This window comes from Triticum aestivum, chromosome 1A, assembly GCF_018294505.1.
Source record: "Triticum aestivum cultivar Chinese Spring chromosome 1A, IWGSC CS RefSeq v2.1, whole genome shotgun sequence".
Taxonomy (NCBI): domain Eukaryota; kingdom Viridiplantae; phylum Streptophyta; class Magnoliopsida; order Poales; family Poaceae; genus Triticum; species Triticum aestivum.
Window position 1 is genome coordinate 1333937 of NC_057794.1, and position 22373 is coordinate 1356309.

General features: G+C 44.1%; 1 protein-coding gene across 1 annotated transcript; it reads right to left on the reverse strand.

The window, feature by feature from the left end:
* Positions 1-870: 870 nt before the first annotated feature.
* LOC123184001 (paired amphipathic helix protein Sin3-like 4) lies at positions 871-12247 on the reverse strand. The gene is made up of 22 exons (XM_044596300.1): positions 11973-12247; positions 11727-11899; positions 11297-11582; positions 11013-11180; positions 10347-10623; positions 9949-10082; positions 9731-9806; positions 9598-9627; positions 9241-9509; positions 8984-9138; positions 7769-7896; positions 7406-7660; positions 6412-6984; positions 6213-6298; positions 3302-3877; positions 3097-3197; positions 2885-3023; positions 2638-2790; positions 2031-2194; positions 1833-1944; positions 1460-1641; positions 871-1295 (listed from the first exon to the last, which is right to left on the reverse strand). The coding sequence occupies exons 2-21, from the start codon at positions 11879-11881 to the stop codon at positions 1480-1482; spliced, it is 3999 nt and encodes a 1332-aa protein (XP_044452235.1). The 5' UTR covers positions 11882-11899; positions 11973-12247; the 3' UTR covers positions 871-1295; positions 1460-1479.
* Between the last annotated feature and the right edge of the window lie 10126 nt (positions 12248-22373).

The window sequence follows — 22373 nt, forward strand, 5'->3', positions numbered from 1 at the left end:
TCATGAACATTTTCTCAACGACATAGAACGTGCTTGAGCCACCCTCGCCGCCCACACAACCAAGAGTGTAAGCCACCACTGCCGCTATGATGTCGGTCGGAGAGCCAACCGTGTGGACCACTGTCTGGGGTTGTCGTCCCGGCATCGCTGCCCCAGACACCGCCACCCAACCACCTCACGACACACCACCCCCGGCATGACAAGTAGAAGGCACTCCTTCCACTTATAGCCTTGCAAGAGAATGCCAAAAATCCCCGCTGCCGCCGGTCGGGTTTCGCACAGCCACGCCCTCTAGGAGGATGGGAGTGGAGGGTGGGGACGAGGGCGACGCAGGAGGGGCTGGGTTTTTTTGGTCCAACTTTAAATGTTAATCAAATTCCACTTGTACTAGTACTACATTGGCCTGATCTGCTAGAGAGATTAAACTATGGTCAATCTCCTCCACTTTGCTGTTAGTTTTCAGGTCATCTGTCAGCTCCTAGTTTCTTTAGTTGTTGCCACGTGTGTTTGTACATGTATTCTAATTGTCGATTAATGATATGCACAGTTTACTAAAAAAAAGACACAATCTCACAAAAGGGACATAGTTGCCACCAACCACATTCCTGCAGCTGCAAGTATGAAATGGCAAAAATGCCCACCCGCATTTTTCCTCTCAGGGCCGAAACTGAAACTGAATCCAAAATTGTTCCCTCAGAAGCTGATTGCTTGATGGATGGATGGAAAGATATATTTTGCTTTGATGATCTATTGCAAGTAAATATTGTGTATGAATTGATGATCAAAGTTACAGCAAAATTAATCATATGACGATCCAGAACCACTAGGAACGCAATCCAATTAACACAGATGGCTGGCATCACCAACAAATATAGCAATGTCCAGATTTGAATCAAGTCTGCGTTTGCTTCACCACGAGAGCAAATGTAACAGCGAGACAGGACAACAACAAACAAAAAACATATGGACAGTAACAACTAACAATGATCAGTTGATCAGACCACCGGCAAGATTAATAACAATAACCTCCCTCCCTCATGGATAACACGACGTCACATTCTCTTCTGGGTATACATAACATTAATAATATACACATTCCCAGCAGCAGCAGCGACATCGCATCCCATCGGGTAACAACTTAACAAGAAGACTGCCTACATGCTTTGGTTGGTTGGTATTTACCAGCTCCAGCGGTCCCTCTCGGCACAAAAAGGTTGGAAAGCAGCTTTAGCTTCCCACCCACCACATTTGTTGAAAGCACGTCAGCGTCGTCTCTGGATTAGATGATACCATGGCTGAGAAAACATCAAGGGCTCCGGATTAGATCTGATAGACGATAATCTATATGTGTGTGCGCGCGCGCGCGCGTGTGTGTGTGTGTGCGTGTGCGTGTGCGTGTGCGTGTGTGTGTGTGCGTGTGTTTAACAATGCATATGTCACTGTAAGCTAGACAAATTACCAGAATCTGCCAGCATGGCCCTAGGACCTAGAAAGAAGAAATTTATGAAACCGCTGTGCTTTCACGACATCAGCTGCCTTGACAAAATCGGCCTTGCCAGGTGCGGCGGTTGCACCAGATGAGATTCTCCTCCTGTTCCTCATACGGAATAAAAAGTCTTCTGTATCAAGGACATATGAAACCTGCAAATATGACACCATACTTGACTAATTAGTAAAAATGTAGCAAAATATGTCACATGGCCAATGGCCAAAGCAGCATCACCATCAGCCAAGAGTTTCTTTCGGTGGTATAAACGAAGTAGATTCAATGTCACATCACTATGGTACTGGCGGGCACAATGCTCCTTCCCACCAAGATATACGTATATTACCTTTGAGGATTTGCAGGTTATCTTGCATTCAAGGCCATTCGCGACCTTGAAACCATCCATGACCGCTAAGGAAGCTTGAGGACCATTGCTGCTCCCGCGTTTCCGCTTATTCCTGGGGAAAATGAGATGAGGTTAACCCATGAAAAGAACAAGATGAAGATCATGAGAGCCACGGTGCGATGCCAGAAAAATACTCACCTCTCAAGGAACACATCTTCAGACACTTTTGAATCCGAAATACTCGACAAGTACTCGTCATGAAGATATGACGAAAAGTTTGGATCAATTGAGACTGCAGTTACTTCAGGCTTTTCATGCCCATACTCCATGAGCTGAACAGATAATCTCGTAGGATTTGAGCGCTGCAAATTACAGCAGGAAGAGTGAGTTAGTGGTTTGGTACAACACGAATAATCCTCTGCAGATGTATCCCTCTATCTGTTGACCCTGGGAAACTTCATTATATAAACAAACATCTAACAGTTGACATGATTTATTATCAAGGGGCTGAACATCAGGTGTCTGAAAAGTGTCACAGCCTCTCTCACAAATTGGGAATTATCTGGTTTTTGCCCGGTTTTTCCCAATTAACCAGGCAATTCTCTTCTGCTATATGAAATGCAGGAAGCCCCTGCCCCTCTCAAGGTGTTACTCGAATTTTTGGGGGATTTATCCGGCTGATTAGTGAGCAAGTTTGTATAGAAAGGAGATTTCTTAAGAGAAACATTGCCTGGTAACACGGCACGGCAAAATGAAAGTAACTACGCAAATCACTGAAACATGAATGTGTTGTAAAGAAACTAACCCGTTCAAATCGATATATGCTCTCGTCATGGAGAAGAACCCGAGCATTTTCATGGTAAACTAGATCAAAGAACCTTCCAGGAGACCTGGACTTCTCATATATATAAAGCTGGAGGAGCTTGTTATCCATTTCATCAGCTGCTATTGCTTGAAGCTGAAGACAGACATGAAAATGATACTGTAAGCACTTCCTAATATAACAGAACTATGTTTGCAATATAATAGATGCAATCATTAAGGCAACTTGCCTGCTTCACAACTTTGTATATCAGCTTATCTAATGTAAAAAGAACATAGGACTGAGTCCCGATGATTGAACGGCAGTCGTCCTCGAATTTGGTGTTGTCAGAAGAGCCATCAATCAAGTTATAAAGTGCACCCATAAACCTGCACTAACAGCACATTAGTTATCCATCACGGTGAAACATCCCAATGGAGCAGAGTAGCTATGCAATGTTACTTTGAGTATTGGTGTGGGGAGCTCGTATCCTTGGAAGTTCTCCACTTCTTTTCAGCTGTAGAAGAGTTTGTCTTGGCTGATAGGAGCCTCTCGTATAAGATCTGCAGATCAGTGCAAGTTAGCCAAGGGGTGTTGGCTATATAGACAAAGAACATGTCAAAAGGGGTGTTGACTATATAGGCATGTATGTATTCAAACAACTAACCTGGTGTAGCCTGAACAGAACATAAAATGAATCATTTCCATAAAATATGCGTGAAAATTTCCCACCATGATCCTGCAATGCTGTGGGGACATGCTTGGCGAGTGGTCTAACTGTATTATGCAAACGCTCTGAAAAGGATAGTGACATCCCTCCATCGGCATCATGTGCGCCTGTGTTTCCCTCTGCCTCACCCTCACTTTCAACCTTAGCATCAGGATCATCATGATCAGCATCCTCCTCGTCCTCGTTGTCTTCCCGAGAACACTCCTCGCCGTCACCAGATTCACTACCAGAAGCGTCCTCGCCAGCCTCAGATGCATTTTCACTTTCTGTAGATCTCTGGGCACTTTCGTCACCTTCATCATCCGCATCAGCGTCATTCTCTCCAGCAAACTCAGCTGCTCTAGTTCTACCAGCAGAAACTTCTTTCGGCTTCAAAGCTCCGTCTACAGCTGCATTTCCTAGAGGCCCAAAATTCTCCTCTTCAAAATCCCCATTAGGAGATAATTCTCCCTCTTCTCTTTCAACCTTTGAATTCTTCTGAGGCACAGATCCTGGCCTCCCAGCTTCTCCTCTCTGTGAAAAAAGAATACAAATTAACATAAGCAAAGCATAAGTTTCTTGAAATCTATTTTAGGATAAGGGGCATATGCATGGTGATGTGACCATCCGAAATTGCTCCTTCGCACGTGGGGGTTGCAACGCCGGCTCGGACAGCGCCCAGAGCGCCCTGTCTCCTTTCAGTTTCCTTTCATGGGAGAGGCCCACCGCGTAACCAGCTAGTAAACACCAGGAGGCATGCACGGGAGGCTAGCTGTCCCATGTACCACCTGGCCCCACTAGCTTGTATCCCTTGCGCTCGCATGCAAACTCATGGGCCCACCACCTCCACTATTCTCAATCCTTCCCTGTTAATTTACCGCATGTAAGCAACACTGGCCCACCACCTCCTCCTAATTCCCCCCCCCCCCTGAATTTAACCGGTGGGGACCAGTGAGGCTCTCTCGTTCTGATTTGCCAAAAGGGGAAACAACACTCAGCGAGCGGTAGAACGAACGTGCGAGATAGCAACCCGACCATCGGTGCCAAAGCTATTCTTTCACGTCCAAAAATACTTCAAGCTATTTCATGTGCTACACAAAAGGAAAGGGACTTTGACCACGGTAATTTAATGCGACAAGTTTTAGTCTGTTCAGGAAAGCGCGCTTAAGCACTGAGCAATGGCAAACCGCTTCGCTTTTGCCCTAAGCGGTATATTAAACGTTCTTTTAAAAATTTGGCTGTTTTTGAACTACTTTTGCTTGTCTGCGTGCGCAATTATGGCAATATGCCATTTATCTTATTATTAGGCTCTGTATGGGAACTTCCTTCATATTCTGGCAAAATTCTGGCCACATGATCTCTATTAGGTTATGACTATTTGAACTAAACTGCATTTTAGTTGTTATTTTGCTTGCCATGTGAGGAAGGGAGCCTTGGCGCAGCGGTAAAGCTGTTGCCTTGTGGGTTCGAGTCCTGGAAACAGCCTCTTGCAGAAATGTAGGGAAAGGCTGCGTACAATACACCCAAAGTGGCCGGACCCTACGCAAGCGGGAGCTATATGCACCGGGCTACCCTTTGCTTGCCATGTGAACCTGATGTGTATTCGCTATGGTGTGAACTGTATTTTAGATGCTATTCAATTACCCATGTGCCATGTTCCCTATTTTCCTGTGCTTCTGTCAAATTCTAGCCAATTTCAAAAACGCTTAAGCGCAGTTAAGCTGCGCTAAAGCGTTCATTGCTCTAAGCCGTGGCCTTCCGCTTCGCTTACGCTATCCGCTTTTTTGAACATTGGTTTTAGTTGGTTATATGTTGCTCCAAATGCCTCCACCACAAAAGGAGATCAGACCAAAATTCAGGACTCCCCCAAACAGGTTGTGTTCAAATCCATGGCAAGAAATAAGGAAAGCTAGCTACGTTATGTTTTCTTCCTTTGCATCGTTCCATAGTCCTTTGTCACGTACTAAGTCTAATTCGGTTGCTAGTGATCAAGGTAGCCGCATAATTTGTTAGGAAAATCTTTTGTTAGTTTGAATAGGAGTCTATATCAGGTTTGTTTACGTGTTTGCTTGGGACTCGTGACTCGGTTTGGAACGACCAGGTGTGTCACCTATAAAACGGGCTGGCTATAGTTAGATTGAATTTTGAGCTTTAGACATCCACAATGAAGCGGCCCTCTGGGTGTCCAATTTATCTATCTTTGTGGAACTTTCTAATTCAAGATTTTACTTTGGCGAGATGATTCTCATGCGTACATCAAGAGGTTTGTAGCTATTGGATCGAGGTCCATCACCGGCGGGTTGCATGCTGGTTACGTTCTACTATGGCGGGAGATACCTCGTGTGTCGAGGGCATTATTTATAAGGCGGACCTAAGGCGAGCACCACCCGCTCTAGCGCCTAGGTGGCGCCTAAGCGACTAAAGCGGACGCCTAAGGCGGGCATATTTGTAAGGCGCTGTCCGGGCGCCTTATCGCCTAAGTGCCACCTAAGCGTCTAAGGCAGGACACCTCAAAAACATAGGTCGAGGGATTTCTTGTTGGTTGTCGTTACCCCATCTTCAGGTTACGTGTGCTGCTCGCGTAATTGGGAGATTTTAATGGTGGATTTCGGAGGATGTTGCATTGTAAAAGATCAAGACAAATCAGCGGCCGTTCGAGGTTGTGCTCATATCACATCGCACATGTAAAACTAGACAGGTTCTTACTAATTTCATGGTTTTTAGTCGACAATGTACGATTACACTTGGCATCAACAACATTGCCACCAATACGAATAAACTAAAAGACACAATGTAACTAAAGGCATGAAAGCGAACATACAAGCATAACAATTACTAGTAAGTAAACCCAGTTTAAGAATGATCATACCCCTATAGATGGAATTGTTTCATTGCCACCCATAGCTTCAACAACAGACTCACTTCCAGAGAAATTACCTCTAGAAGAATTAGTACCTGAAAGGCAAATTAAACCAATTAGAATTGGCTAAGACAGTCGTAACAAATTAGCTACGCTAAAATGTAACTTAAAAGGCACCCTCACATATTTAACAGAGGACAGCACAAACCTGATGTAAGCTCCATATTTGTTCTCCGCTGATTCTGTTCTGTCTGATGTAATGAAGTGTTAGATGGCCCCTCACCTCTGCGGACAGTTCGATCAGCATCATGGAAACCATTTTGAGCATCTTCTGAAACTCCATTCGCCAATAAACCACGAGAAGATTGTGCTTGTTCCTTCAGAATGCTTTCATCTCCATTGGCTTGCTTAACAGTGACTGCGCCGTTTGATATTACATTATTACTTTCCCCTGCACTTGCAAGACCAGTCGTGGGGGTTCGGCTCTTCGATTTTACCACACCTACATCTTCAACGGCAGGAGTTCGGGGTTGAACTCCCAAAATAGGTTCCACAAATGTCGTCCAGGTTCTCATCACTTTGTCAACTTGATCTGGAGAGCTGCAGACCTCTCCACAAGAGTACTTGATGATCTGATAAACATCTTCATGAATTTCTGAATCTACATACTCAAATGACATATTGGGAACTATTGGCCGCCTATTCCCAGCAGCAATGGCAAGAAGCACATCATCCTCCTTCCTTTTCTTCTCATTAATTTCTTTGATCTCAGACAATAGAGCTGCACATGGGGGGAGGGGGTAGTTTAAAAAATACAGCTTTGAAGCAATGGGAAGTATCATATAGTAGCATCATGCATATGATACTAGTGTATGATACTACCTCCACAATACATAGTATCATAACATGGTATCATAGTAGCCTCATTTATTGCCATGCAAGACTTGGTATCACAGTATCATAACTTGGTATCATAGTATCATAACTTGGTTCATAGCAGTCTCACTTATTGCCATGCAAGACACACACTAGTACATCATTTAATACAATACGGTATCATAGTATGGTATCAACCCTCTCCTTCCTCATTTAATTGTGTGCCACATAAGCTAAAATGCATAGTTGGCATGCATGATACTACCTATCGTACTCCCATTGTGACCCAGCCTGATGATTTCAGTTGCAGTATCATAAATGCATACCTCTTGTGCTCAGATTCTTCGAATCTTGTTGTTTGAAATAGAAACTGCGATGGTCAAGGGACTTGTGATAATTCTTGGCATATATTTCAGCCCAAACCTTGTTAAAATCTGACCTGCACCTTGACCATTCCTCCTGCTTTTGCTTAAGCCTAGTTAAAATAACTGGTAATGCCACACTCGCATTTTTACGAAGAACATCCATGACATCAAGGCCATGGTCACCATATAACCGCTCTATGCACCTCAAATTCAGAGCTGTCAAAAGCACAAAGAGTTAAATGATATGCATGTTCTTTTCAACCATAGAAGAGCACTCAAAAGCCATGCAGCAAAGAACTACCATACATGCTGGCAGATACTTACAGGTCAAATGTTCATCGATGCGTATAGGGCTGTCTGGTTTGATTGAATTTTCTTGCATTTTTTCTATCAACTCCTCAACACGCTTAATCGCCACATTAACTGATTCCAGCAGCATGTCCAACTCAAACCTGAAAAGTACATTTCACAAAGAGTAACTAATTAATTATCATCCACGGGCAACTTAAATGGCAAGATAAGCTGTGCACACAATGCTACCCTGGTTAATGGGTGACACAATGCAGAAAAAGAAACACAAAGTGTGATATAACTGTTATGGACATATTATTTATGATTAAGAACAGGTTCTGGTCAAGCAAAAGCATCTTATTTATGATTGAAATGAAATCTCTAACGCATACAAATTATGGAAGAGTATTTTTACGTCTTTTCTTGCTTTATGGTTACTGTCAATCAGTTATTTCTTCAGTATTCTACGGCTATACATATTTGGGCTGTGGACAATTGTACTTTCTAACTTCCTACTGTGATGGACTCTGTTCTTGTAGTCAGTGGCTTTTCATTTTCCTAAGAATTGTGGGTGCATGACAATTCAGAAAGGATCAATTGCCTGTTTTCAACTCTAGCCTACCCAACTTGTTTGGGACAGAAAGGCTTTGTTGTTGCTGCTGTTATTAATGTCTATTTTCAAAGTTAAGTGCATCATGATTCCAGAGAGTTGACAGTTGTAGTCATGCATCACTAGATTAACCTTTGGGCTAACATGAAAACAAAAGAGAACCGGAACCGAATTCTTCAATGGGGTTCCAATGGAGTCTATACAGGGCAAAAGGATGGGGGCTCCTGTGGTTTGCCATTTGGAGAACAGATGGCACCAAGCATCATAATGGTGCAGCAACAGTTAATGTTGGATGCTTGGTAAGGAAATGAAGATGCATGAAAGTTTTGCTGAACTGAACAAGATTGTACCCAGTCTAAGGTTATGGTCCTAGAGTTGCTGGTAGGGTGGGTCCTTTTTTCCTGTTGATGCACTCAAGGGCTAAGAAGGGCACCGATGTAAGTTATTTTCATTTATTGCAGAGTTACGTTGTTCAAGTGCCGCTTTGATTTTCCTAATGAAACGAGAAGCATGTTATTATAAAAGAAAACAAATGGATTGTGAAACTATAAATTGGGCGCTTTGCTAATATGTACTATTGTATGCTTTGCTGGTGCCCACAGTAAGATGCAATCAAAGTATGAAACATATTACACAACCTGTCATCTTCGCATCTAAACAAGCTTTCTTCATACTGATTCTTCCGCATGTGTTTAAATGAATAATCCTCGCTTCCTGAGGTAACTGATACCCAGTGATCATTGAGCACAGAGATTCCAAGGTCAGTTCTGCAACTTGAAGCAGGGACGGGGTACTGCAAAAAGAAAGGAAGTGTGAGATATTGTGGAAAGAATTGTCAGACAGAAATGACAGGGAGTAAAAAAAGACGATAGTACATTGAGTTGAACCAGCTTACATTTTTAGGCAAAAGTCGGTAACTGGGAGTGCACCGCTGACAGTTTGAGAGGTCAAGCTCTGATATTGGCTTGCATAGGTACTTCTCTTTGGTAGAAGAGAACGCAGCAGCTTTGTGGGTAGTGGCTTCCTTAGAATTGAGCGCAGACACTTTATCAAGCTTTTCTCGTTCCTTTTCGCTCAGTTTTTCAGCATCTCTTTCCCTGTCCTCCCCTGCACGCCCTTTATCTCTCTCTTTTTCCAATGCCTTGACTGTTCGTGATGTTTGCCCTTCATTTAAAAAAAGAACTACTATAAAGAATCCCTATAAAGAGTAGAAGCAATGAAACTTTAAACTACAGGGTAAGGGATCGCTTACTTTTATTGATGACTCCATCCAGAAAACCATCTACAGAGTAAAGGAACTCTTTAGAAATGGGGGAGAACATAATAAAACAGAAAGTGCATTCAGCAAACATAAATTCACAAGTGAATAAATATATGTGGTCTACCTATGTTTTCACAATGTTCCAAGAACTCGCTAAATCCAGTCATAAGCTCTGGGTAGCGCTGAAGTATGTCATGTACCTGAAAATAAGCAAGGCTATCCATGTTCAGAAACACAACAGTAGGTTTATCTAGTGGTTGGGTAGGGTATCTCACAAACTCTTTACAGATATCATTAGCTAAGATTCATAATTTATCTTTATAACAAATCGGTCTAACTTACCAGATTTTTCAATTCACTTCTTGTAATTATTTCCTGGCTGTATATGTGAAGGCATTTCAAAAACTCCTGGTAAGCTTCAGGCTCTAGCTTCTCCTTGACTTTCTCACAGAAAAGGAACTCTTGGGTGTATGTACCTGATTTTGAATGATAGAAATGAATCTATAAATCCAAGAGGAAGGACTGTGTAGGGCATTATTAAAGTGGATATCGAGGCTGTATGCTAAGCTGAATAAAAGCACAAGATAAATTCTGAAGCTAACAGGGCCATACGCAAGTCACTGATAAATTCTAAAATTAATAGAAACTGGAGATCTACAAGGCACTGATGATGCCATGCTGCACAAGTATCCACACGAAAAGACATCTCAGTCCTATTATCAACATGGTCAGGGACTCACTTTTCAGTGCATCATTATCATTGTACGACGAAGCAGAGATGCTTGCCGCCCCTTGGTGTGTGTCACCCTCCAGCTTCTTTGAGAAAGCTTTGCGCTTGCGTAGCCCTCCGTCCAAATCTTTGCTTTCAAACTCAGCATCCTTGTCATGATCTTTTCTGTCCCGGTCGATCTTACGATCCTTTTCCTTGTCGACACGCTTTCTGTCAGGGTCATGCTCGAGATCAGGGCGATCAACACTGCTGTCACGCTCAGCAGTTGATGGCTGAGGCCTCTCTCTCTGGAGATGGAGAAAACAAAAGGTCAGCATAGAAGTTCTGTGGCCAGTGAAGGACTCCCTCAGTCCCAAAGTAAGTGTCAAAGTTGAGACACTTATTTTGGGACGGAGGGAGTATTACAGCATTGAAGTCCAAATGTATATGCCGGATTATTTTACATCTACAACTGTCAAGTCAAGCCATGGAGGAGCCAATGCCAACTAGTAATACACAGTGATCCAAAAGCCAATGTAAGAACTCAACTCCATCATCGGTACATTTCATTAATTTCAATAGAGTAAATGTTGCTGGTTCACATATAAGGAAAAGAAATTGTCCCTGCTATGCACTAACTATAAAAATACAGAAATGAAGACAGGAAACCATATCAGTGGTCCATGTCCATATTTACCTTGATGCTCTGCACATTCCTGGCACTGGCAGAAGGCACGGCCGGGGCTTCCTGTTTGGCGGAGACGGCTTTAGGAGCGGCCAGCACTTGCGGAGCGTTGGACGTATCAGGCAAGAAATGCTTGAACTCCTCGAGCAGGTCGGGGTGGTCGTGGAACAGCGTGGCAACCTAGATCAATCCCATCCGTGTTAGCATCATATGCACACAAGCACCACATATCTAGATAAATCAGGAAATGCTTTTCTTTCTACAGGTAAAAGGAGAAGAAGAAGAAGATGAGGTACCTCCTGGTATACGTCCTGGATGGACTTGTTGTGCATGCGGTACATGTTGAGGATGGCGAGGAATGCCTTGTAGACGTGGTCCTGGGCCTGGAACCTGGCCTTGATCTTGTTGACGAAGTTGATGGCCTCCATGAAGTCGACGGGCTGCTTCTTGTCGCCGGTGCCGTCGATGTCCTGCAGCTTGATAGCGAAGCCCTTGGGCAGGAAGGCGTTGAAGCCGAGGATGAGCTCCGGGTAGCCGCTGAAGAGCGTCTTCACCCGGATGATGACGCCCGCCGTGTCGATCCTGCCACCATCATCACAAAGGCAAAGGGGAAAACAAACTTAAATCGGCCAACATGTTTCCTTCGGTTTCCCGTTCCGGCGAAACCCCAGCCGGAATGGAGCGATTGAGATGCGGCGAGGGAGATGGGGACGGAGGGATACAGACCTGGCGCTCTTGAAGTCGCGCATGACCTCGAGGAACTCGTCGTACTTGGCGCGGTTGTCGTGGAACTTGTCCTTGACGGCCTTGAGGTAGGCCAGGGCGTCGTTGGTCGTCAGCTTCTGCGCCGACAGCGCGGGTGACGCCGGCGGTGGAGACATCCTCCCTCGGCGGCAGCGCTGGATTCGGCGACGGAGGATGGATTAGATCGGGGAGGGAGGAAGTTTGGGGAAATGGAAGGGAGGCGCTCACGGATCGGATCGCGGCCGGTGTCGGGGCGGTCGGGCTGCGGCCCCGTGCGGGGACGGACGGACGGCGGGGCCGGTCAGCTCGTCCGGCGGCGGCGCCGCCGGCCGGATCTGCTCGGCGCAAACCCTAGGCAGCGGAGCGGGGGGAGCGAGCCAAGGAGGGGAGCGCGAGACGATACAGAGATGAGAGAATGGGTTGGGGAAACAGAGAAGGCAGGAAATACGAATCAGGAAAACAGAGATGAGAGTGCGTGTTGTGTTTGTGATACCATCCGTGTGGCCGCGGTGTTTCTTTCTCTTTCTCTTGTGTGATGAGTAGACAAGCAAACATACCGGAGGACGCTGCTGATCTGGGCTGTCCGATCGTGGGATGCGGCGGATAAGCGGTCTGATTTAAATGTACATGTGAGGATTAGATCGAATATCGACGTGGCAGAACACAACATAATAGCAACATAATGTGTGTGTTGTGATGCCATCTGTGGCTGCGGCGTGCGTCTTCTCGTGCTTCTCCAAGCGTGCAAGCGAGACTTTTGCCACCGCCGATGATCAGAACCGTTCGGTCGGGGGATGAGATGGATAAGCGGTTGGATCTGGATGTATGTGCGGGGTTACGTCGGGTTCGGACATGGCGGGGCGATGGACCGACACGGCCCACCGTCGGCGATCTAGGTCATGCAATTGGCGAGTATTTCGTAGAGGAAGGAGTGAATACGAACCAGACCTGGCGAGGCGATGGGAAAACAGAGTATGTGTGTGTGATACCATTCGTGGCCGCGGTGTTTCTTTCTTGTGTGCTTTTCCAAGTGAGCAAGCAACAAAACACGCCGGAGGACGCCGCTATTCTGGGCCGTCCGATTATGGGATACTGCAGATAATCGGTCGGATTTGAATATACATATAGGATTGGGCCGAATACTAACATGGGAAACATAACAGAGAAAGAGTGTGTGTGTGTGTGATACCATCCGTGGCCACGATGTTTCTTTCATATGCACTTTCTCAAGGGAGCAAGCAAGCAAATCACCAAGAGGCCGCCGCTGATTTGGGTCGTCCAATCATGGGATATAGCGAACAAGCGATCGGATCTCGATCTAAAGTGGTATCAGGCCGAATACTACCGTGGGAAAACACAACAGAAGGACGAAGAGTGTGTGTCTGTACTGTGGGACCATCCTTGACCGCCGTGCTTTTTTCGTGTGTGTGTGTGTGTGTCTGTGTGTGTGATATCATTTGTGGGCGTGGTGTTTTTTTCTTGTGTGCTTCTCCAAGTGAGCAAGCAACAAAAACACAGAAGGTCGCCGCTGATCTGGACCGTGGGATACTGCGGATAATCGGTCGGATCTAAATGTACATGTAGGATTGGGCCAAATACTAACGTGGGAAAACAAACAGAGTGTGTGTGTGATACCATTCGTGTGGCTGCAGTGTTTCTTTCTCCTGTGTGCTTCTCCAAGTGAGCAAACAACAAAAACACCAAAGGCCGCCGCTGATCTGGGTCGTACGATTATGAGATACTGCAGATAATCGGTCAGATTCGAATGTACATGTAGGGTTGGGGCCGAATACTAACGTTGGAAAACAACAGAGTGTGTGTGTATATGTGTGTGATATCATCTGTGGCCGCGGTGTATTTTTCTTGTGTGCTTCTCCAAGTGAGCAATCAACAAAAATCCAGAAGGTCGCCGCTGATCTGGGTCATCCAGTCATGGGATACTGCGGATAATCAGTCGGATCTAAATGTACATGTAGGATTGGGCCAAATACTAACGCGAGAAAACAAACAGAGTGTGTGTGTGTGTGCGTGTGATACCATCCGTGTGGCTGCAGTGTTTCTTTCTCCTGTGTGCTTCTGTAAGTGAGCAAACAACAAAAACACCAAAGGCCGCCGCTGATATGGGTCGTCTGATTATGAGATACTGCGGATAATCGGTCAGATCCGAATGTACGTGTAGGATTGGGGCCGAATACTAACGTTGGAAAGCAAACAGAGTGTAGGCGTGATATCATCCGTGTGGTCGCAGTGTTTCTTTCTCATGTGTGCTTCTTCAAGTGAGCAGGCAACAAAAACACCGAAGGCCGCCGTTGGGCCGTCCAATCATGGGATACTGCGGATAACCGGTCGGATCCGAATGTACATGTAGGATTGTGCCAAAATACTAACATGGTAAAAAAAACAGAGAGAGCGTGTGTGATACCATTTGTGTGGCCGCGGTATTTCTTTCTGATGTGTGCTTCTCCAAGTGAGCAGACAACAAAAACATCGAACGCCGCCGTTGATCTGGGTCGTCCGATCATTAGATACTGCGGATAATCGGTCGGATCCGAATGTACATGTAGGAATGGGTCGAATACTAACATGGGAAAGCAAACATAGAGTGTGTGTGTGATACCATCTGGTCGTGCTGTTTCTTTCTCGTGTGCGCTTCTCCAAGTGAGCAAGCAACAAAAACATCGAAGGCCGCCGCTGATCTGGGTCGTCCTCGTCCGATCATGGGATACTGCGGATAACCGGTCGGATCCGAATGTACATGTAGGATTGGGCCGAATACTAACGTGGGAAAACAAACAGAGAGTGTGTGTGTGATATCATCCGTGTGGTCGCGGTGTTTCTTTCTCATGTGTGCTTCTCCAAGTGAGCAGGCAACGAAAACACCGAAGGCCGTCGTTCATGTGGGTCATCCGATCATAGGATACTACGGATAACCGGTCGGATCCGAATGTACATGTAGGATTGGGCTGAATACTAACATGGGAAAACAAGCAGAGAGAGTGTGTGTGATACCATCCGTATGGTCGCGGTGTTTCTTTCTCATGTGTGCTTCTCCAAGTGAGCAGGTGATGTCTACTACGCAATTTTCTTCTTGTAGACTCGTGTTGGGCCTCCAAGCGCAGAGTTTTGTAGGACAGTAGTAAATTTTTCCCTCAAGTGGATGGCCTAAAGTTTATCAATCCGTGGGAGGCGTAGGATGAAGATGGTCTCTTTCAAACAATCCTGCAACCAAATAACAAAGAGTCCATTGTGTCCCCAACACACCCAATACAACGGTAAATTGTATAGATGCACTAGTTCGGCAAAGAGATGATGATAAAAGTGCAATATGGATAGGAGATATAGGTTTTTGTAATCTGAAAATATAAAAACAGCAAGGTAGCAAGTAATAAAAGTGAGCGAAAACGGTATTGCAATGCTTGAAAACAAGGCCTAGGGTTATACTTTCACTAGTGCAAGTTCTCTCAACAATGATAACATAATTAAATCATATAACAACCCTAAACGTGCAACAAAGACTCACTCCAAAGCCACTAATAGCGGAGAATAAACGAAGAGATTATTGTAAGGTACGAAACCACCTCAAAGTTATTCTTTCTGATTAATCTATTGAGCTATTCCTATAAATATCACAAACAACCCTAGAGTTCGTACTAAAATAACACCTTAAAATACACATCAACGAAAACCCTAATGTCACGTAGATACACCAATGTCACCGCAAGTATCCGCGGGTTTGATTATACTATATGCATCACACAATCTTAGATTCATCTATTCAAACCAACACAAAGAATTTCAAAGGGTGCCCCAAAGTTTCTACCAAAGAGCCAAAAAGAAAACGTGTGCCAACCCCTATACATAAGTGAAGAAAATATGCCCTAGAGGCAATAATAAAGTTATTATTTATTTCCTTATTTCATGATAAATGTTTATTATTCATGCTAGAATTGTATTAACCGGAAACATAATACTTGTGTGAATACATAGACAAACAGAGTGTCACTAGTATGCCTCTACTTGACTAGCTCGTTGATCAAAGATGGTTATGTTTCCTAGCCATAGACATGAGTTGTCATTTGATTAACGGGATCACGTCATTAGGAGAATAATGTGATTGACTTGACCCATTCCGTTAGCTTAGCACTTGATCGTTTAATATTCTGCTATTGCTTTCTTCATGACTTATACATGTTCCTATGACTATGAGATTATGCGACTCCCGTCTACCGGAGGAACACTTTGTGTGCTACCAAACATCACAACGTAACTGGGTGATTATAAAGGTGCTCTACAGGTGTCTCCGAAGGTACTTGTTGGGTTGGCGTATTTCGAGATTAGGATTTGTCACTCCGATTGTTGGAGAGGTATCTCTGGGCCCACTCGGTAATGCACATCACTATAAGCCTTGCAAGCATTGCAGCTAATGAGTTAGTTGCGGGATGATGCATTACAGAATGAGTAAAGAGACTTGCTGGTAACGAGATTGAACTAGGTATTGAGATACCGACGATCGAATCTCGGGCAAGTAACATACCGATGACAAAGGGAACAACGTATGTTGTTATGCGGTTTGATCGATAAAGATCTTCGTAGAATATGTGGGAGCCAATATGAGCATCCAGGTTCCGCTATTGGTTATTGACCAGAGACATGTCTCGGTCATGTCTACATAGTTTTGGAACCCGTAGGGTCCGCACGCTTAACGTTTCGATGACGGTTATATTATGAGTTTATGTGTTTTGATGTACCAAAGGTAGTTCGGAGTCCCGGATGAGATCGGGGACATGATGAGGAGTCTTGAAATGGTCGAGACGTAAAGATCGATATATTGGACGACTATATTCGGACATCGGAAAGGTTCCAAGTGATTCGGGTATTTTTCGTAGTATCGGAGAGTTACGGGAATTCGCCGGGGAGTATATGGGCCTTATTGGGCTTTAGGGGAAAGAGAGAGGAGAGGCTGGGCGCCCCCCCCAAGGCCTAGTCCGAATTGGACTAGGGGGAGGGGCTGCGCCCCCTCCTTCCTTCTCTTCTCTCTCCCCTTTCCTTGACTCCTACTCCTACTACTTGGAAGGGGGGAATCCTACTCCCGGTGGGAGTAGGACTCCTCCTAGGGCGCGCCATAGAGAGGGCCAGCCCTCCCCCTCCTCCACTCCTTTATATACGGGGAGGGGGCACCCCTTGGAGACACAACAATTGATCCCTTGGATCTCTTAACCGTGTGCGGTGCCCCCTCCACCATAATCCACCTCGATAATATCGTAGCGGTGCTTAGGCGAAGCCCTGCGACGGTAGAACATCATCATCGTCACCACGCCATCGTGCTGATGGAACTCTCCCTCAAAGCTCGGCTAGATCGGAGTTTGAGCGACGTCATCGAGTTGAACGTGTGCTGAACTCGGAGGTGTCGTGCGTTTGGTACTTGATCGGTCGGATCGTGAAGACGTATGACTACATCAACCGCGTTGTGCTAACGCTTCCGTTTTCGGTCTACGAGGGTACGTGGACACACTCTCCCCTCTCGTTGCTATGCATCACCATGATCCTATGTGTGCGTAGGAAATTTTGAAATTACTACGTTCCCCAACAGTGGCATCAGAGCCAGGTTTTATGCGTAGATGTTATATGCATGAGTAGAACACAAATGAGTTGTGGGTGATACAAGTCATACTGCTTACCAGCATGTCATACTTTGGTTCGGCGGTATTGTTGGATGAAGCGGCCCGGACCGACATTACGCGTACGCTTACGCGAGACTGGTTTTACCGCCGTGCTATGCACACAGGTGACTAGCGGGTGTCAATTTCTCCAACTTTAGTTAAGCCGAGTGTGGCTATGCCCGGTCCTTGAGAAGGTTAAAACAACACTAACTTGACAAACTATCGTTGTGGTTTTAATGCGTAGGTAAGAACAGTTCTTGCTCAGCCCATAGCAGCCACGTAAAATTTGCAACAACAAAGTAGAGGACGTCTAACTTGTTTTTGCAGGCCATGTTGTGATGTGATATGGTCAAGACATGATGCTAAATTTTATTGTATAAGATGATCATGTTTTGTAACCGAGTTATCGGCAACTGGCAGGAGCCATATGGTTGTCGCTTTATTGTATGCAATGCGATCGCCCTGTAATGCTTTACTTTATCACTAAGCGGTAGCGATAGTCGTAGAAGCATAAGTTGGCGAGACGACAACGATGTTACGATGGAGATCAAGGTGTCGCGCCGGTGATGATGGTGATCATGGCGATGCTTCGAAGATGGAGATCACAAGCACAAGATGATGATGGCTATATCATATCACTTATATTGATTGCATGTGATGTTTATCTTTTATGCATCTTATCTTACTTTGATTGACAGTAGCATTATAAGATGATCTCTCACTAAATTATCAAGATATAAGTGTTCTCCCTGAGTATGCACCGTTGCGAAAGTTCTTCATGCTGAGACACCACATCATGATCGGGTGTGACAGGCTCTACGTTCAAATACAATGGGTGCAAAACAGTTGCACACGCGGAATACTCAGGTTAAACTTGACGAGCCTAGCATATAACGGATATGGCCTCGGAACACTGAGACCGAAAGGTCGAGCGTGGATCATATAGTAGATATGATCAACATAGTGATGTTCACCATTGAAACTACTCCATCTCACGTGATGATCGGACATGGTTTAGTTGATTTGGATCACGTGATCACTTAGAGGATTAGAGGGATGTCTATCTAAGTGGGAGTTCTTAAGTAATATGATTAATTGAACTTTAATTTATCATGAACTTAGTCCTGGTAGTATTAGCATATCTATGTTGTAGATCAATAGCTCGCGTTTAGCTCCCCTATTTTATTTTGATATGTTCCTAGAGAAAACTGAGTTGAAAGATGTTAGTAGCAATGATGCAGATTGGATCCGTGATCTGAGGATTATCCTCATTGCTGCACAGAGAAATTAAGACCTTGATGCACCGCTAAGTGACAGACCTATTGCAGGAGCAGATGCAGACGTTATGAATGTTTGACTAGCTCAATATGATGACTACTTGATAGTTTAGTGCACCATGCTTAACGACTTAGAATCGGGACTTCAAAGACGTTTTGAACGTCATGGACCATATGAGATGTTGATACGTCTCCAACGTATCTATAATTTTTGACTGCTCCATGCTATATTATCTACTGTTTTACGCAATATTGGGCTTTATTATCCACTTTTATATTATTTTTGGGACTAACCTACTAACCGGAGGCCCAGCCCAGATTTGTTGTTCTATACCTATTTTAGTGTTTCGAGGAAAAGGAATATCAAACGGACTCGAAACGGAACGAAATCAACCGGAGAAGTTATTTTTGGAAGGAAACCCACCTGATAGACTTGGACTCTACGTTAGAAGATACGGGAGCTGGCCACGAGGGTGGGGGGCGCGCCCACCCCCCTAGGGCGCGTCCCCCTGCCTCGTGGGTCCCCCGTAGCTCCACCGACGTACCCCTTTCACCCATATATACCTACGTATCGTAAAACTTCTAGAACAGAGATTAGATCGGGAGTTCCGCCGCCGCAAGCCTCTGTAGCCACCAAAAACCTCTCGGGACCCTGTTCCGGCACCCTGCCGGAGGGGGGAACCCTCACCGATGGCCATCTTCATCATCCCGACACTCTCCATGGTGAGGAGGGAGTAGTTCACCCTCATGGCTGAGGGTATGTACCAGTAGCTATGTGTTTGATCTCTCTCTCTATCGTGTTCTTGATTTGGCACGATCTTGATGTATCGCGAGCTTTGCTATTATAGTTGGATCTTATGTTTCTTCTCCCCCTCTTCTCTCTTGTAATGGATTGAGTTTTCCCCTTAAAGTAATCTTATCGGATTGAGTCTTTAAAGACTTGAGAACACTTGATGTATGTCTTGCCGTGAATATCTGTGGTGACAATGGGATATCATGTGCCACTTGATGTATGTTTTGGTGATCAACTTGTGGGTTCCGCCCATGAACCTATGCATAGGGGTTGGCACACGTTTTCGTCGTGATTCTTCGGTAGAAACTTTGGGGCACTCTTTGAGGTTCTATGTGTTGGTTTGAGTAGATGAATTGAGATTGTGTGATGCATATCGTATAATCATACCCACGGATACTTGAGGTGACATTGGAGTATCTAGGTGACATTAGGGTTTTGGTTTATTTGTATCTTAAGGTGTTATTCTAGTACAAACTCTAGGGTTGTTTGTGACACTTATAGGAATAGCCCAACGGATTGATTGGAAAGAATAACTTTGAGGTGGTTTCGTACCCTACTATAATCTCTTTGTTTGTTCTCCGCTATTAGTGACTTTGGAGTGACTCTTTGTTGCATGTTGAGGGATAGTTATATGATCCAACTATGTTATTATTGTTGAGAGGACTTGCACTAGTGAAAGTATGGACCCTAGGCCTTGTTTCCTAGCATTGCAATACCGTTTACGCTCACTTTTATCACTTGCTACCTTGCTGTTTTTATATTTTCAGTTTACAAAAACCTATATCTACCATCCATATTGCACTTGTATCACCATCTCTTCGCCGAACTAGTGCACCTATACAATTTACCATTGTATTGGGTGTGTTGGGGACACAAGAGACTCTTTGATATTTGGTTGCAGGGTTACTTGAGAGAGACCATCTTCATCCTACGCCTCCCATGGATTGATAAACCTTAGGTCATCCACTTGAGGGAAATTTGCTACTGTCCTACAAACCTGTGCACTTGCAGGCCCAACAACGTCTACAAGGAGAAGGTTGAGTAGTAGACATCAAGCTCTTTTCTGGCGCCGTTGCCGGGGAGGCTAGGTAAGTGAAGGTATATCTTTAGATCTTGCAATCGAATCTTTTTGTTTCTTGTTTTAGCACTAGTTAGTTTATAAAAGAAAACTACCAAAAAATGGAATTGAGGGTACCTCATATGCTTCATCTTTTTAATGTCTTCCGCGAAAATAAGGATTCCGATAATTGTGCTCAATTGCTAGAGGAAGAATGCATTAGAATGTTTGGCACTAAATATTTATATGATGAGCATGATTGCAATGTTGTTAGTATGAATTCCTTGAATATCCATGATGCTAATGATATGCAAAGCCACAAGCTTGGGGAAGCTATGTTTGATGAAGATGATATTTTTTGTCCCCCAAGCTTTGATGAGCAAATTTACTATGATGAAAGCATGCCTCCTATCTATGATGATTATTATGATGACACGTATGCTTTAAAGAATAATGATAACCATGAAACTTGTCATCTTGATCTTAATTTTCAATCACATGATAGTTATTTTGTTGTGTTTTCTCCCACCATCCCGAATGAGAAGAATTTTGCTTATGTGGAGAGTAGTAAATTTTCTATGCTTGTAGATCATGAAAAGAATGATTTAGGTGTTGGTTATATTGTTGAATTCATTCATGATGCTACTGAAAATTATCATGGGGGAGGAACATATGCTTGTAGGAATTGCAATAATATTAAGTTTCCTCTCTATGTGCTTAAAGTTTTGAAGCTATGCTTGTTTTACCTTCCTATGCAAGTTGATTCTTGTTCCCATAAGTTGTTTGCTCACAAAACCCCTATGCATAGGAAGTGGGTTAGACTTAAATGTGCTAGTCATATTCTTCATGATGCTCTCTTTATGTTTCAATTCTTATCTTTTATGTGAGCATCATTGAAATCATCATGCCTAGCTAGGGGCGTTAAACGATAGCGCTTGTTGGGAGGCAACCCAATTTTATTTTAGTTTCTTGCCTTTTGGTTCTGTTTAGGAATAAATAATCCATCTAGCCTCTGTTTAGATGTGGTTTTGTGTTTTAATTAGTGTTTGTGCCAAGTAGAACCTTTGCGAAGACTTGGGTGAAGTCTTTATGATCATGCTATAAAAAACAGAAACTTTAGCATTCACGAGATTTGCTTCAACTTTTTACTGGAGAGTGCTATTTAGTTGATTCTTTTTGCAGATGATTACTAGACAAATTCCTCAGGTCCACCAATTTATTTTAGAATTTTTGGAGTCCGAGAAGTTTGCGTTAGTTACAGATTACTACAGACTGTTCTGTTTTTGACAGATTCTGTTTTCCGTGTGTTGTTTGCTTATTTTGATGACTCTATGACTAGTAAAATAGTTTATAAACCATATAGAAGTTGGAATACAGTAGGTTTAACACCAATATAAATAAAGAATGAGTTCATTACAGTACCTTGAAGTGGTGTTTTGTTTTCTTTCGCTAACGGAGCTCACGAGTTTTCTGTTAAGTTTTGTGTTGTGAAGTTTTTAAGTTTTGGGTAAAGATTCGATGGACTATGGAATAAGGACTGGCAAGAGCCTAAGCTTGGGGATGCCCAAGGCACCCCAAGGTAATATTCAAGGATAATCAAGAGCCTAAGCTTGGGGATGCCCCGGGTGGCATCCCCTCTTTCGTCTTCGTTCATCGGTAACTTTACTTGGAGCTATATTTTTATTCACCACATGATATGTCTTTTGCTTGGAGCGTCATTTTGTTTTCTTTAGCTTTGATTGCTATTTGAATAAAGTATCAAGATCTGAAATTCTTAAATGGGAGAGTCTTCACATAGTTGTATAATTATCCGACTACTCATTGATCTTCACTTATATCTTT

What these genes read in the sequence shown, in the direction of transcription:
- LOC123184001 (XM_044596300.1), bottom strand. Translation starts at nt 11,881, where the DNA reads ATGTCTCCACCGCCGGCGTCACCCGCGCTGTCGGCGCAGAAGCTGACG. An exon ending in CGCGACTTCAAGAGCGCCAG is followed by an intron (nt 11,583 to 11,726) that starts GTCTGTATCCCT and finishes TGATGGTGGCAG; the next exon opens with GATCGACACGGCGGGCGTCA. An exon ending in GAAGTGAATTGAAAAATCTG is followed by an intron (nt 9,807 to 9,948) that starts GTAAGTTAGACC and finishes GCTTATTTTCAG; the next exon opens with GTACATGACATACTTCAGCG.